The 17324-nt window shown below is 34.8% G+C and overlaps 2 protein-coding genes across 3 annotated transcripts; both read right to left on the bottom strand.

Moving 5' to 3' along the window:
- Positions 1-3393: 3393 nt before the first annotated feature.
- LOC136803888 (uncharacterized) lies at positions 3394-11922 on the bottom strand. 2 transcript variants are annotated; one of them, XM_067060612.1, is made up of 6 exons: positions 11494-11922; positions 10169-10373; positions 7428-7645; positions 6464-6746; positions 4943-5442; positions 3394-3663 (listed from the first exon to the last, which is right to left on the bottom strand). In XM_067060612.1, the coding sequence occupies exons 1-6, from the start codon at positions 11576-11578 to the stop codon at positions 3413-3415; spliced, it is 1542 nt and encodes a 513-aa protein (XP_066916713.1). In that variant the 5' UTR covers positions 11579-11922; the 3' UTR covers positions 3394-3412. The 2 variants fall into 2 exon arrangements, with proteins under 2 accessions (XP_066916713.1, XP_066916714.1); XM_067060613.1 differs by lacking the exon at positions 10169-10373 and having other exon boundaries at positions 11494-11703.
- An 895-nt stretch (positions 11923-12817) lies between these two features.
- LOC136803887 (lysoplasmalogenase TMEM86A-like) lies at positions 12818-15594 on the bottom strand. Its single transcript, XM_067060611.1, has 2 exons — positions 15460-15594; positions 12818-14319 (listed from the first exon to the last, which is right to left on the bottom strand). The coding sequence occupies exons 1-2, from the start codon at positions 15499-15501 to the stop codon at positions 13615-13617; spliced, it is 747 nt and encodes a 248-aa protein (XP_066916712.1). The 5' UTR covers positions 15502-15594; the 3' UTR covers positions 12818-13614.
- Positions 15595-17324: the final 1730 nt, after the last annotated feature.

The raw sequence follows: 17324 nt of genomic DNA, 5'->3' as shown, positions 1-17324 counted from the left end.
TAAACAGTGGACTAGGTTGGATTGTTTAACAGTGGACTAGGTCAAATTGTTTAACAGTGAACTGGACATGGCTATAGGTTGAATTGTTTAACAGTGAAATACTTTCTGGTCTGTATTTTATAACATTATTAGGTTAAACGACATTAGGTTATATTCTTTAACAGTGCTCTCCACTACTAAAGAATCCAACCAGTGACCACGCTAACTGCACCTGATCCCTTAATCGAATACTCACAATTTTAGCGACTTTTGAAAAGTTTGATTAAAGAATTTAATCGAACTTTTGTCGTTCAATTAAGTTCGACAAAGTTCGATTAGTTATATATATTTTGTTAGTCAGCAGGGGACTTGCCCGGGACTTGCCAGCCGGTTTTCCTTGCAACTATACCGAACTGACGTGGGAGTCAGATCAATGAGTTCAGATCCCGTTCAGATTCATTCCTTTTGGGATCCCTTTTGACCTCGCTTTTGACAACATTTTCATACCTTATGAACCCAAAAGATACCTCGAGATATCAGGATGTTTTCAGCTACACAAAAATAGAAAATAATCATTTCTACAAAAAAGGAGATCGGTAGCTTATCTTCGATCTTTCAAAAGAATGAAAAATGAGACACTCCGTCCTTTCTTTTTCATTTTCAAAAGTAATAATGAACACTTCAGAACAGCAAAGATTTTATATAAAGTAAGATGAAAACACTAGCACACTCATGGGATTTTGAATTAAAAAAGAATTGTTGCATAAAACAGACTGATCCTTTATAATCATAAAGGTTGGCGAGTTCAGTCAAAACACAGATTCGATCTGCAGCATCACGCTTCACCTTGTCTCAATAGATATAACTCAAATTGAAACAAACCATTGCCAAATAAACTCTCTGATAGTTTTCGTTAACTTCTTCAAAAGAAGTAAATGCCCTATTATGCCGAATTTAAAACACAAATTGAGTGATTTTTTGGGTCAAGTTGAACATTTACAAGTATTTTTGTCATTGGATTGGTCGTTAACTATTCAAACAAAAACTTTTATTATATTTTTCTAAAGAACGCGTCATCTCTATTGTTTTGAGTAACCAATTATGTGAGCATCTTGTAAAAACTTCAATACAATAATACTTCAATACTGGATTTTTTCCCAAACGAGTTCCAATTAGAGAAAAGCTTTGTTTTAATTGGGATAAAAAAGCTGGGTGATTTTTCATTCATGCAAACTGTAATCTGTAAAACTTCCTGCTTTTTTACAAGGCTTCGTCATTCCTGACCAACACCGGAAACAAGCCAAGAATGGTCGTTGGAATGGAATAAACTTTGACTCCTACATTGCAAACACTGTAGCGTGATAGTTTGGTATCTAAAAAGCTAAAATCTCCCTTCTTCAAATCCTTCATTCGAACCCCTGCCTAAATGAAGTAATGAAGTATCCATTCTTATTCATTCTGTTGTCCTAGTCTATGCTGTCCATGTGAAAAAGGCAGCTTAGGCAGCACCAGGCAGGCATAGCAATAAAAAAAAGAAATCAAGCTAGCTTTTTTCTATATTTCTTTTATTTTTATTTGAGTGTACTTTTTAGTAAGATTCTTTTAGTAAGATTATTCTTATACTTTTCTTTTTTGCCGCAAACTTTCTTTTTTGCCGTGAAAGTTTTCCTTTTTTTGCCGTGAACTTTTCTATTTGCCGCGAACATTTTTTTTTTGCCGTGAACGTTTTTTCTTTTTGCCGTGAACTTTTCTATTTGCCGTGAACATTTTTCTATTCACCGTGGCTTTTCTTTTCTGACGTGGCAGTCGTGGGCCACCGTACTACTTATTCGACTCTTCCTACATTAATCACAATTGAGAGTATATTCTAAATCGATGAATTTTAATCAAACAATCAAAAAATAAAAATAATTTTTCGGAACATTAAATATGAAATTCGGAAATAAATAATTGGATTTTTGAATTGAAATTTATAAAAAATCTATTTTTAAGTGATTCAATCATCAAAATAAGACATACAATAGATGTTCACACAAATTTTAGTTTATCAAGATAATAAAGAACGAAAAAGTGCAAAACTTCAAAGGCATGACCCAGAACGTGAAATTTCCTTCGTTTTTTTTTTATTTCTTTGATCTTACTGGCGACATGCTATAAATATTTCCACTCAAGGAATCCTCTTTCCATTATACCATACATTAATTTTTATAGTGTGACTCCCACCTTTCTTTTACTAAGGCTAAGTATCCCTTTTTATATATGTCAATAATGACCTTCATTTTTAAGGAAATATTTAGTCGCAATTTTGCGATTCATGTTTCCTTTTCAAGAAACAGAACGAACTAAAAAATTTCCAACGAAATACAAACAAAACGTGTAAAAATGTTTCATTCATCTTCATTCTCGTCATTGAGAAACTCAAAGATGTTTCTAGTGCAGTTGGTCAACTTGAATCTCTTCTTGAATTGGTCCGCACCTCAGATATATCCATAAAGGCTCAAAACCCTGGTCGGTCGTAAAATCCGATAAATATGAACTATCTAAATCGATCTTCAAAGATACCAATATCAATATCACTGAAGAGGGAAAACGTCACTTGGGTGCATCAATCGGAACCAACGAGTTCAAAGTCGATTGTGTGTCAAACTATGTAAAAGATTGGATCAACCAACTCAAAGTTCTATCCGAGATTGCTAAATCCTCCCCCCCCCCTGGGGGTGGGGGAACTAGGTTTGCGAGGTGACGGGTATGTCCGAGCTGAAAATCGAAAATCGACCCTTTGAGAGACAAAATTTTGGTGATTTTGGGACCCTTTGAGAGACTTTTTCCTAAATTTTGGTCCATTTTTTCCAAATTTTGATTTGATTTTCACCAAATTTTGGTCAATATTTTTAGAAATCGTGACCCTTTGAGAGAGAAATTTTTGATTTTCGTGATTTTGGGACCCTTTCAGAGACTTTTGAGGAATGAGAAAAGGTACCCCTATGGCTCGCACATACCCGGCACCCATTTTGCCTAAGTACCCCCCCCGGCCTTCCCCTAATTAACGTATTATGCATTTACCGCTGGCTTCGTGCACAAATTCAACGACATCATCCGCACAGTTTGGAAGATGTCACCCATCACCATTTCATTCCCGCACTGTGCGACGGTAGAACTTGCAACGACCACGAACATCAATTACTTTCGTTACCTCTGAAGCTTGGTGGTTTGGGAATTATCAATGTTTTGGAGACCTGCGAACTTGAATTTAAACAATCCGTCAAAGTCAAGTGAAATCTTGTCAGAAAGAAAACCTGAATTCTCAAACCTAATTTAGCTCTAGTTTAGACAGTTTTTACGAAAGTCGGCAGGAAATCGACTGACTAAAGTCCTTGCGATGAAACTTTTAGCAAATGAAAGGAAGAGAGAACATTTAGTGTTATAAAAATATCTATTTCTTTGTAAAATCATTAAAAATATCACTATAGTTAATTCTAACCCCACACTGTCCAAGGTTTTTGTTGTCAACATATTTATTTCTTGGCTCATTAAACCATAGTAATAAAGTTTTATTATCGTGAAGAAATTTCTCTGCGTATGTCTGACCACGGCTTTGATATTTGTCCCACAATGCATCAAACATGGAATGAAACGGAAAAAATTCCGGATAATAACTTGATAAACCAGTTCCAAATAAACCACCTAGAAAAGTAAAAAACAAAAGTGATGTCATAATGTACCCAACAGAAGGGAAAAGTTCTCATTGGCAATATTCTAGACAACACTTTTGCTAATCTCTTTTTATCCACATAGGCCATTTCACGGTCGCAAAGCGTAATGGGTAATCAGGACCACTGCGCGCTAATGACGACTTACTATTGGTCCAGAGTTTTGAAATTTTTTGAAGATTATTGCGTCTAGCCAACAGAAAGCCGTAATGGAGGCGCAATCAGTCCTGATTACCCATGATCCATTTCGACTGTGAAATGGCCTATGTCTTTTAGAAGAAAGAAAGGAAATCTCAACTGCTTAAGAAAACGTTTACTAAAGTTCAAGATTAGCATAGACTAGTTTTTGTTCATCTTTGATTTTATAAAGAATGTCTCAATTTTCATTCTGATACCATTGGAAAGATAATCGCAAACACTAATTATAATTTACAACAAAATGAGTTCAAAGATTTTTATGAATGACGGCGAAAGATTGCAAATTATAGTGCTTGCGATCGTAAAAATTCATATTTATTTATATAAATTGCGTCACGCGGTCAGAAATGCCAGAACGAATACTTGTCATTAATGGACTTGATTACACTCCTGTCTCAGTGACCTGTTGGCATTTTAAAACCCACCGGGTGACTTTGAAAATCATAGTAAAATTTCACCGGGTTTGATTTTGGGGTCAATGAATAATCTCGGAAAATTCGAATTAATTTTGACCAAGTTGGCTCATAATTATCTCACTGGGGCCTAAAATTGGGCAATTCTTGGCAATTCTTTTGACTGGGTTTTTCACCGAAGTGGATCTGACAGGGCATCGATAAAGTACTTTTCCATGGTCATTTTCGCTCTGACAGGATTCTCGGAGTCAGACCTCAAAGGATACATTAAAATTTGGGGAAAATACTACCTTATCGGCCAAAACTTAGTCGGCCTTAATTTTTGTCGGCCTTAATTAATAGTTGGCCCTAATTTTAGTCACCTCGTCAAAATTTAGTCACTAAGGGCCGACTAATAACTAAGTTTTGGCCATTTCTAAATTTTTAGTCGGCCCAAATCTTAGTCGGCTCAAATTTTTAGTCGGCCCTTATTTTAGTCACCAAGCCAAAATTTAGTCACTTGGGGCCGACTAAGTTTTGGCCAATAAGGTACCCAATTTCTTAATTTTGACAAATCTTATTTTGATTAATAATAAGTACCAGACTTTGAGAAGTTACGCTGGGGATGGCAATATCCCAGTTTATAAAATAATTAGTACTTACCTAACTTATCATGGATCGGTGAGTGAACTTCAAAGATCATTTTCTGCAAGTATTCATCAAAATCATCTACGTCACTCTTCATGGTCAAATCATATGCATTTTTCAACGTTACAACTTTAAAATCCTTATCCGTATTCACAGCTCTTGAGATACAACGCCTATTCAAAGTCTTTTTCAATTTCTCAGAACAATTTTGCTCAAGCCAAGAACTATATCCATATTTCAAGTTACAGACCCATCTAACAAGAGTCTGGTTATTCATAAAGCCTGAGATCCGACTCGAAGGAAGAGTCCAGCCTGGATATGCAAATTCACCTTCATTAATACAAAATCCATTTTCTATTTTACTTTCTGTCGAACCGAATCCTCCAACGTTATCCCAAATATGGTAATTATGTGAGGGCTGGTAAAGAGTTTGTGAAAAGCGCGGGAAATTCCAATAAGGGATCGTGAGACGGCAATCAAGTAAACGAAACATGTTTTCAACAACCAACAAATACCTAAAGAAAAATTGTGAAAGCACTGTTATTCGAAGAAGGTCGAAATATTTCTGACTCTTGAATTATTAAGACTCGAATAGCAAAATTACATAATAAAGAGTTGCGTAGTGTGAAGGGTAGAGTATTCGGCTACGATGCACGATCTAAGGTTCAATCCCTGGCCGGGTCAATACTAAAGTCTTATGGATGGATGGAATTTCATAACTCTCTGATTAGTGTTTAGCAATTAAGATAATAATCAAGGGCAAGGGGAGCAATCAAGGGTAAAGAATAGCGCCTTCCCCTTCCTTCGGGTGGATAGCTATCGAAAAACGAAGCTTCGGTCAATGCTAAGGTCATATCGAGAGAGAGTTGGTGGTTTAATATAGTAATTAAGTATCTCGAGTCTAGCGCTACGTACCTAAGCTCTAGTTTGGACGGCCGACTTTCTGTTCTGCCTATTCTAATTGTTAGAGTAGATCAAAAGTGGACACAAAGTTGGCTGTCAAAATCTTTGCTTAAAAAATATTGAAAGAAGACATTGCATTGCCATCAAAAGAGGGCAGTGCATTGACTTTAGACAATTAACTTTATGCCAACTTTACTTCGCAATTAGAATAGGCAGGGCGAAAAGTAGGCTGCACACATCCCCTCTGATAAGTTTTGATATAGGGGATGCGAATCAGGCTCACAAATCGTTTCCAGCTTAGCACAAAATGTGCTAAGTAAAAAAGGAGTTTAAATTTGATTGACAGGTTTTCTATCTTTTGTTATCGTGAATTTTGTTTGTTTATAGTTCTTTTATTTCGATAAACAAAAAGAAATAGAGGAAAAAGGCAGATTTCTATCTGAAATTCTTCAAAATTTATAGATAATTAAATTTTTTTTCGGACGTGATATTAGAGGCTGATTCGCATCCCCTATATCAAAACTTATTTGGGGATGCATGCAGCCTAGGCGAAAAGTGGGTCGTCTAAACTAGAGTTAAATAACAAATGCCTTCCCAAACAAGGTATTTTAGAGAACGAATGAAAAGACTTACTTCCGATGAAAAGGAAGAATCTGATCCTTCCCATGCAGCAAACGAAATTTCAAAAATGGATGGATATCTAACAAGTTCAGAAAAGTCTCATTAAACGGCTGGTGTGTAAATAGGGTTTTATATGCTTTGATGTAGTGTAGACGGTCTTTTAAAGGGAGTTCAGAGAATTGCCGACGGACACGGTAGCAGTTGGTTAAATGACCATCTTGACACGAACATTCTCGATTGCATTCGTCTAGGATGGTAATCCTTGGACCAACGACGTCACATTTCTTCAACTCAGCTAATAAGGAGAAAATATTGAGAAATATTCAGGAACATCTTTCAAGAAAATTACATTTTGGATCTTTAGTAAAAATCTCATGTAAGTACAATCTCCACCGTAATATTTGGTACAAAAGGGGAATTCCCGCAAGTGATTATTAAGTGCTTTAAAGTACGGTTGGAAAGTAGAGTTTTAACTCTGAGTTTTAACAATAAGATCTCAGGATCTAAAAGCTCGAAAATGTTCCAATAAGGCTGAGAATATAGCCTAGTAGCCACTTAACTCCTCCCAAATCGAAAAATCCAATGAAACAAAGTGGAAGTACTGAAACTGCAATTCTCGCCCGATCTTTAGATTCTGAAAAACGTTAAAATCACCCAAAAGTGCCAATATATTTCGGCACCGATTGTAGATCACACCCTTTCTCTCACAATCGCTAAGAATAAAGGAATGAAGGTACAGGTGAATTTAAGCGACCGAAGTGGTACTTAGTATGTAAGCAAAGAAAAGGGATGATATGGTACTTTATGTCTCTTTTCTTGATGCTCAGCAATTAAGAGAAGGATCAAGGGTATGTTGAGCAATCCAGGGAAAAAGAGTGCGGTCTCACCTACCTTCGCGGGTAGATAGCCTTCCGGTCGCCTCCGACTGCGGTCGCACACTTACTAACTTATTCATGGAAACGAGAAAAAAACTCACCATTATAAAAGTGAAATTTATGCAGCATAGATTTGTCAATCTCTTGACGAGAAGTGACGTCATCAGGTATCCGAATGACGTAATGGTATCGCCTTGAAACCAGATCATCGTCAGTGATGATCGTCAAAGTGTTTTGGTTTGTCTTGTATTGTGCACTTTCTCTCAGCATTGTCTTGAGAACCTCTCGTTTCGTTAGTGTACGCTTAGATTTCATTGTACTGAAGAAGAAGAAAGAAATTTTGAGAATGAAAAAAAAATTAATTTCCTGATTATTTTTCAAATTCTTCAAAAATTGGGAATCAGAAGTCACAGATCATTGGCCTAAATTGGCTTTTATTTCAGCTCATATGTACACAGCCATGAAATCGCGTCGGATAGATAAAAAAAATTACAATGAATCAGATAATTGGTCAGCCTAAGCTGAGCATTCAAATAGGTAAAATTCGGTTCTTCCATCATCATCATCATCATAAGACGGCAAAAAAAAATCCGATTTCCCGATCTCACTTTGATTTCAAAACTTTCTTCCGATCGGGTTAACTTTTTGGGTACTTTTAGCGTGCGTTGTTTTTACAGATCATAATCATAATATGGTGTTTCAAGATGGTGGCTCAAGCGGTGATAAGTCAATGTTGTTGTACCAAAGTATTTCCAGTGTAAATCTGTTATGTTGCAAGCTTCAATTTCTGTCATTTATTTTTTTAACTCGGTAAATCAAACACATGATTTTCATCAAGGGAATTCTTTTTCTACATCTTTTGAAGCTTTAAAGCCGTTTGCTCAAGTTTTTGTTTATGTTGAATTTTCTGATACTTTTTATTGCTGCTTTTTATTAGTTTTTGCAATAAAACATATTTTTCTTGTTTGCCTCTAGGGGGGATTGATGGTGTTATAATGTTATTGGAATTCGATAAAGTTTAAAAAAGCACAGCTACTGTCTAAATTTGATAAAGACTGGATGCTTGGTTTGGACGTGTTTGATAAGGCGAATCGCAAAAAAATTGTTTGGTTCCCGTCATTTCTACTTTAAAAAGTGGAGGTCGTTCAGTCAGTTGGTCGAAAATATTTTTCTGTTAAGAAGCAGCTACATCTTGTTGAAAGGGAATCCTTGTGGACTGATCCGAATTAAAAAATTGAGAAACCGTGGATAAACTGGTTTTCGGTTTACTCTCCATTAGCATGCGGCTCGCTACTTCGATTTGAAAACTTGTAAACACAGAGCGTGCAGAGGTCGACAGTGGAAATCCAGACTCTCCAACTCTACCTGCTGAACGTAAATCAGGGTCAGTCAGATGACGGGAACCAAATGATGACATTGTCATCGTCATTGTCACAACTTGCACAGTCATAACAAACAAATCCATCTGGTCTTCATTTAACATTGTTTTAAAGTTTAAAAAACACTGGCAGTGCTTGGCACAGAAGAGAGGACTCCCAGTTGAAATTAATTGCTACTCTGCTGCCCTGTTGAATTTATTTATTATGGTCGTGTGTTGATTCCGCCAAGGCGGTAAAGCAATCGCCCAAATTCATAGACCAATCAAAAGGGAGTTTAAAGCAAAACGGGGGGAAAATGAGCTTCCCTGCATAGTTATGAATTTTAAGTTTTGCTTTCGATTATCATTTGCGACCAGCAAAGTCTTCAAGATGGTTGTGTGCATGTTGTGTAACTTGACGGTACAAAACTACAAAATTTATATACGCAGACTGGATGCAAATTATGTTTTTCTGGCCTTGCCAAATTTTGGCTTTGACTGAATAGCAGTCAGTTTTTACATACCTCATTGGCCTTGCAGACAACTGACAAATGGTTTCTGTAATTTGACCAAGTCTACCAAAATACAGTTCCTGTTGAAATGTTATAAATATGAACTACGTTTTGAAAAGTTTTTGATGCAAATTGTGTTTTTCTGGAGTTTGCGCTTTGTGATTTAAAGTTTGTAGCTTGTTAGTTTAAAGTGTTATTGGAGTTTTATCAAGTAAAACAAAAAGTACAGTTTCTATGTATATTTGATGGATATCTTTATTCGAGTCTTTATTTTGGTTCTGACGTTTTGGCAATCTATTTATTTATTATTTCTAGATAAGATATGGATATTGTCTACATCCAAGGAAAAAATGTATCATAACTGACTGGAATGAAATTTACAAAAATTTAATTACACTATGTTTCTCTTTTATTTTATTAATGAACTATAGCTTAATTGTTTGATGTCATAGAAACAGTGCTACAATGCTAAAGAGAAGTATACTTTGAGCTTCTCGTGGGGGGGGGGGGGGGGTTGGAGGAGCTCTCAGGCTTGTTTTAAATAATTTTAAATCAAGTTATCAAATGTTTCACATTTTGTACATTATTCAACATTTTTAGTCTACTCTGTTTCAGTACATCTCTTACATCTGTTAACCCACTTATTAAAGCTATCTAGCTAAGCTCTATTGGCTGACCTTCCAGCCTTGGCTGGTTTATTATATCATCTCTTGGGTAAGTTATGGCATGTCTCAAAAACTAAAAACTACCATAATTATGGTAATTTTAAGACATGCCATAACTTACCCGAGCTATACTTGAACCAATAACTACGAAAATTCTAAAGTTCATTGTCGTAGGTACAGGTATAGGTATTAGCAGTACATAAAATTTATGGTTGAATTTCGCTTTAATTTGTTAAAAATTTCTTTGTCTATGTCGACAAAATTGGTTTGTGTAAGACTCCGTTAATTAGAAAACGATCTAACATTACCTAACGATATTTTTGATAGTGCATTCTCGAGACTGAAAGTCGACGATCCTTTTCTCGACACCATATGTTGTATAAACAGCAATACGATATTCCAAAAGGTTGATTCCATCTAAGAGTTGGGTCAAAATCCTCTCAGCAAGCTCTTTGTGTTCGTGACCAAGGTCGATGGTAATGAAAATATTCTCGTGCTTTGGAAGACTGGTATCTGATGAAAAGAACAGGGTTTTAGGAACTGTAAAGGATGCTCAAGAGTTACTCCCTACAACAGATGATATTTGGTTCGTGTTTTGTTTAGGCAATACTTCTCTAGAGGTTGCCAATTGCCAGATAATGGGAAAAGTTTCATATTATTTGGCCAATTGTATGATAATGAGCGATTTTTTCTTTTGTGAACAAAAGGGTATAACTACCGGGTTACCAATGAAAAAGTTGGGACAGTTCTTGATGTCCTGAGGCTGAGAAAATGTCCTAAAGTGTTTGAAATTTTGATACTTGGAAAGTAGATATCTTAACCTAAAATGTTAAGTTGAGGCTTTTTTTGAATTTGATCCATTTTACCCATTGGTTCTATGTTTATGAGCTTTAAACTTGAAGAGGTGTCATCGGTCATCATATTCATACAGTTAATTAGAAAATATTTTTCAAATCGTTTTTCTTGGGTAACCAGGTATAAGTTTGCGAATCAAACCAGGGTCTACGGTTGTGGGAAACAAACTCATTTTTTTTTTCACTTATGAACATTCAAATGGTCATTCTTCATATAAATCTTTATTCTAAAACACATTTTTGTACTTTGCTCTAAAAACAATATGATATCTTTGAGAGCTGAAGTTCATAAGTCCAATACATTTTGCCAACGTATCAAGGTTTTTAAAACAAACAGGGTGAGCATTACAAAAACTAAACTGAATTCAAGTCGAATCCTAAGATCAAAGGAGAAAAATTACCACATCTTTAAATATAGGAACTCGTGACATTTTTGTTAAAATCTGTTTGCAAAAATATATTGAATTTCCAAATGTGTACATGTTTTTAGAAAGGTGACAGTCTCACACCTAACGAAAGGTCTCTCTATCCAAACAAGATCTTGCCATGTTACCGACAATAGGAAGGTAGTTTGTGGCCATCGAGAAAGACAATCAAGGGAGAGAGGGCATCCTTTTATAAACAATGTCCTATATTGTTATGTCTAACTCTTGAAGCTATGACGAACACAATTAGCTAATCCCTTGTGAAAAAGCTAGTTAAAAGCGATCAGAGAGCAATAATTGTGCAAGTAAAATGTACAGGTGTAAAATATGAAAACACTGAGTATTTATACATACCTGTTTTCAGTAGACCACAAGTTGTTTGTTTTGAAAATAACATCATCGCCAGAAGTGAGAGATGTAAACAAACTTTTAAACACATTATTGCAAGGACATCAAGAAACAAAACCAACAATATCAGATGTTTGATTTAAATCAAACCAGAGTTGCAAGGTCTGCATCGAGTCAATAAACATCCATTCCGATTCATGATATCAGAAAGATTGGAAACTCAACCATATCATAAAGATGTTTCATAGCATGACTTCCAATAATGTTTAAGCTGTAAAAAGCTTCCGACTATTTTTTATTACATTTTTCTCTCATTGCTCTTCACATAACCATTAACACATAACTAAAATTGAATTGCTACGGTAAAAAAGAATGTAACCAATGACAACCAATATCAATTCTTGTCATTTGTGTAATTATTATGTCTTGGATTCTATAAAAAAGAAAGGATTAAGGAAGACATTTGCCATGCTAAAGTCGTTTAATTGGTTTTCTAACGTCTGAGCTTGAACTAATTTATCAGGTTCAATAAAATGGATTTACTTCCTAATAAAAAAAACTGTTTGAAAAACTTTTTTCCAATACTGTTTTAGAAAAAAATAAGTGACGTTGATTCAACATTTTCTTATTAAGTGGTATTAAAAGAAAAAGTAATTTTAACTTTTTGAAATATCTGGTGGAAGTTTGAATTTGCATTGTGTGTGTGTGTGTAAAAAGTTATAAGAACTTTCTTGATGATAATTTGGGTAGAAGTGTGTACTTTAGTCTCAATAACATAAATGATTTTCCTACGCCATGTAAAAAGAGGGAAAAATCATTAAATACATTTCATTTCGAAATTGACATAATTATTACTTTCATGTGATGAAAAATACGTCATAGATCACTTTAATTAGACATCTTTCAATGGCATTTTTATACAACTCACATGACTTTTGAGTCGAAAGATATAATATGAAAAGGTATTTCCTTCTCACGTTTAAAGTGCAAAGGTTAAAGCTGAATAAGGAAACGTATAGATTTCCTTGAAAAAAATTAAACCTGCTTACTACAACTGAAGACGACCGCATGTCAAATGTGACATGCGCTATTTAACCACAGGAAACAAATAAAAGCCTTTTTAAGTGGTTGTTTGTGTGTACTTTAAATATTTCAACCATAGTCACGACATAAGAAAAATGTTATCTCAATTTTACTTTTTTGAAACGAAAATGAATAGTATCAAGCATATATAAAACAGAATATTTGAAAAACCTTATAAATTATTGAAAAAAAGAAATGTTTGAAATTTCCCACAACAGACACAAAGATCATCAGAGACACTATAGAATAATTTTTCGATTATAGTGTTTAATAATATATATAGTAGATACTTTTACAGTTGCTTTAAATCCTTTATAAAAAAATAAACTTTTGCTTTTTACTGTATATATTATTTAAAAAATAAAATGAAAATATGAAAAATGTCTAGGAAAGGCTATATCTAATTGACAACCTAAGGCATATTTTCTCTAACACACCTATATAAGAAATTATTTTAATTTATGATTCTACCCTGTAATCAATATATCTTAAATTTTCCTTTACAATTTAAGAGTGTGTACACTAGCTGTAAATTTTGTAAATATAAAAAATTCAAAGAATTTAACTCAAAAATGGAAAATATGCACTTATATATCAGGTGTGCAATAAAAACAGGAACTACAACTGAAATGAAAAGGTTTGACTTTTGATTAAGCTTACTGGTGATAATCTATAAAATTTAATGGTTTTAATAAACATATACAATAAATACAAAGCAATACAAAGGACTAAAAACTAAACATTTCACATGTTTACACTCTAAAACAATAAGTTTGTTTACACTAAAAGTAACATAAATTTATAACATACTTTACAATACTTTGCTTTCTTTTTACTCAAAATATACTTTTTGAAATTAATAATGATGTAATGGCATTGCTGCAAATAAAAGGTCATTTTTATATAAAGTGCTTTTACAGTTAAGCACGCTATACATTACTGTTATGTTTAATATATTGTTTATCTTTAATCCAGTTCTCGGAGCATCTATCATTTAGCCCATGTTAGGTGAACAAGTGTTCAAATCTTGCATAAATCGATTAATCAGTTTACTTTTTTGTTTGAAACACGTAACTTGATCAAAACATTGCTGTTTTGAACTGCTGACAAAGCAAAGAAGAGTTGCGCAAAATAATAGGTCACCATAATGATAGGTTTTGCCAAATAAAGTGGTGCAACAAACTTGTTGATACCTATCACCAAATCTGAAATGATGAATGACGTAGCTCCAATTACACCACAAAGTTTATTCCATGTCCAAATATTTTCCATAATATCAACAGAAGCAAAAGCTCTCCATCCCATTGATGTGATGATTGTGATGTAAATAAAAACACCAGGAATCAAAATTCCTTGAAGCCCTGGATAGAACCAGTAGCAGACAAATGGTAATGCAATGTAGAAAGGAACAGCTTTGGGCCATCTGAAGTGTGTGAATCCAAAGGCACGGATGTATGAGATGTGAGCAATAGCAAATGAAACCATTGCTGTAACAAAATGTGGGTCAGGCCAGATTAATAAAGCATCCCCAATACATGAGAATACCAACCCAATAAAAATACGCCTTTGATAATCATGTTTTTCTTCCAAACTGATTCCTTGTAAACCAACAAATAATATCAAACATAAAATAGGCAGACATTTCAAAAGTGCTGCAAAGATGCTTGGGTATTCATCAGGAATCCAGGCCACAAAGTAAATGATGACTGTCTTCAAAAATGGTATCAACCTTGGTCCAACATGACCAAACTATAAAAACAAAAATGCAAACACATTGTACAAAATTCTTTTGTTTCAGTTTTTTTAGTCCTGTCTGATAATATGTGATTGGACAAAATAAAATTGAGATCCCAGTGTTTAGATAAAACTGTTAAAAAAATAGAACAAAGTTTTGGGGAAACTTGGAACAGACTGAAAGTTCACACAAAATTGCAGTACAGTAATGGAAAATTCCCCTGTTCATAAACTAGAATATATGTCCTGTGTTAAAACTTCTTTTTTCACATAGTAGTGTCAAGAATTCCTGTAATGTAACATCGGAGAATCACTGGACAGTTATGTCTGGCGTAATCTTATGATAATTTTTGGTGCCACGGGTCCTATTTTTACATTTCGGTTGTGGTATTAGTGCTTTTACTTTCCTTTTTTCAAAAAGAAAGTCTGTGCTCAGAGAAACTAGCTGTGAAAACTTTGAGACTGAAAGGGTTGAAACAACAAAAATGAGTCATGATGACTGAGTGTAAAAAATGTGTTAACTTTGAGAACAACGTTGTGGACACACTGTTGACTGTGGGCTGTCTGGTGTTTTTTTCAGTTGCTGAAAAGGATTATTGAATTACGTAGGACCAAACTATCTGGTGTTAGACTGGCGTTAAATTACAGTATGCAAATTCTTTACATCTGAAAAACTTAGTGTTTTTGCGCCCGTTGGACGCACCTGACTGGTTCATTCACGACCTGCTGGTTTGGTGTTTGATGGTAAAAAGTTTTCTCAATCTACACTGGACATTTGTGTTGTTGAGTGCTTCCATCACCATTAGCACGGTGGCCTGCTTTGAGACAGCCATAATAATGGTGCTACCGTAGCATAAGTTTGTCTAATATCGACATCACTCGTGGGATGATGAGGCCTCGTGACATGAGACCAAGTTACGGTATTTCAGATACCATCATCTTTTTCAGTCAACCACGTGGCACAAAACCCTGAATGAATTTCTCAGAGATGATGTCTTAAAACAAACTCACCAATCAAATGAAACTTTTATAAATGAAATCAATTTTGTAGAAAGATCGGAATTTTGGCCACGAAAATAGAGGACATTGGTATCTGAAAAGCAACAACAACTTATAGTACTAAATCTAAAAGAAAGAACAAAAAGTATATTTTACCACTTGCAAAGGACTTATCCCATCTTCTTTCATGGCACACATGATTCTGAAATTGAATTGAAACTGTAGCTTGTTGCTCTTGAGAACCTTATGAATATTGAATGTTGAATGAAAAAATCTGCTTTCGCTTTTGACTGCTTTTTGTTATTGTTTTGATAGTTTGGGAACTTTGGACCAATCATGTGACTGTATGCGCACGCGCATTACGGATATTCCATCGGTAATTTTCCGAGAATTCGTATCAAACCTCTAGCTAGTAACTAACCTCCCAACCTCGTTCCCGTGTATCCCAGGCTTTATTTACGTTACCGATTGACGCCATCAGTAAGCATAAAAAAGCTGATAATGCGCAGAGAACGAGGTTGCTAACCCCCAACTAACCATACCTATTTTAGTAGGGGAGAAGTAATAGGTTACTGGCTAAGTGATATCTGACCTGGAGGTAAAATGAGAGGTGTGTTGTGGAGATAATAAGGCACAAGTCGCTGGATGCTTGATAAGCATCCAGCGACGACCTTTTTTAAATATCTGCTGTTCACGTATATTCAGCATATTCAACCAAGAAATTTTCGAGGAAATTTTTATCTGTTGGTCTCAATGCTGGAAAAATCCTACTCCTAGAAATTCACATCTGTTGTTTTTCGATTCCTGAGACCCTATTTTTGTACCCTGTCCCATAGAAAATTTGACCTGCTGTTCTTTGTCTGCACCCCTGTCTCACTGTCTCAAAAATTTGATCTGCTGTTATTGGGCTTATACCCCTGTCTTACTGTCTCAAAAAATTGATCTGCTGTTCATGGGTTTGTACCCCTGTCTCAATGTCTTGAAAATATTATCTGCTGTTCTTCAAAAATATCCCGACAGTCTGTACCCCTGTCTCACTTTTTTATAAAAAACCGTCTCCTAGCAAACAGCAGATATTTCGTAAAAATGGCTCGTCGAATGCTTCTGATTAGGGATAAACCAAGGGTAAGTACAGTATACACCGTTACCGTTATAATTAGGCTTGGTATGGTTTTTATAACTTGTCAATTTTTTTAAAAAGGGTTACCACCAAAAAGGAAATGGAAGTAAAAAACAGTCTCTTTTAGATTTAGAGGTTTAGATTTCTAAAAATAGATATCAAAATCTTGTGGCAGAAGAATCTCAACAACAAGATGGAGTTAGATTTTGATATTTGGCAGTTATGTTACAATATTGACCTACTGTGTTTTGAGTGAAAATTTTTTTAAAAAAAATCAAAAACCGGGGGTAAAAACGCAAAAAACTGTTTTTTTTAATTTTGAAATCAACAAAACATTTTTTGAAAAATCTGTTTCACTCAAAACACCCCTTGCACTAAGAGAAAGCTGTGTACAAAATTCCAAGTAAATCGGAACAGCCAACCCTGAGATTCTTCCGCCACAAGATTGAAAACCCCCGGTTTTGCTGTTTTGCGTAAACTGGCCTTAAAACTATTTTTTGCTGTAGAAAGAGGAAAAAAAGCTTTCAATATGGGATTTTTGACAGATTTCAGTTGAACTTGATGCACTGATTCAATTTTCACCTTCAGAAAGAAAGTAAAGCCATTTTCTTTTGCATGTCTCAGCAAATTTATGCCGTCGCGTAGAACCCTGAAATTACCGCAAACATACAAAAAAGTTGCGTAAACCTTACTTTTGCTTGCGAAAAAGCTTAAATTTGGTGAAAAGTGATTGAAAAGTATTCCCTAACCCTTTCATTGGTTAAAGTAACACATTTCACTGTAACAAAGCAAATCTTTATCCCTATTACTTGAAATACAAGCTGCGCTCAATTCTAAATAAAGAGCACTACTTTCACTTTCACTTTTGCGAAAACCTCGAAACACACCAAAATCAACTATA

The sequence above is a fragment of the Clytia hemisphaerica genome, unplaced genomic scaffold, assembly GCF_902728285.1.
Source record: "Clytia hemisphaerica strain Z4C2 unplaced genomic scaffold, Clytia hemisphaerica genome assembly, whole genome shotgun sequence".
In the NCBI taxonomy this organism is placed as follows: Eukaryota; Metazoa; Cnidaria; class Hydrozoa; order Leptothecata; family Clytiidae; genus Clytia; species Clytia hemisphaerica.
This window is presented reverse-complemented; position numbering and strand designations above follow the sequence as displayed.

Excerpts from the sequence above, each read along its gene's own strand:
- LOC136803888 (XM_067060612.1), bottom strand. The coding sequence starts at position 11,578 with ATGTGTTTAAAAGTTTGTTTACATCTCTCACTTCTGGCGATGATGTTA. Across the intron at positions 10,374-11,493 it reads TTGTGGTCTACTGAAAACAG|ATACCAGTCTTCCAAAGCAC; the intron begins GTATGTATAAAT and ends TCTTTTCATCAG. Across the intron at positions 7,646-10,168 it reads ACTATCAAAAATATCGTTAG|TACAATGAAATCTAAGCGTA; the intron begins GTAATGTTAGAT and ends CTTCTTCTTCAG.
- LOC136803887 (XM_067060611.1), bottom strand. The coding sequence starts at position 15,501 with ATGTGTGCCATGAAAGAAGATGGGATAAGTCCTTTGCAAGTG. Across the intron at positions 14,320-15,459 it reads GGATAAGTCCTTTGCAAGTG|TTTGGTCATGTTGGACCAAG; the intron begins GTAAAATATACT and ends TTGTTTTTATAG.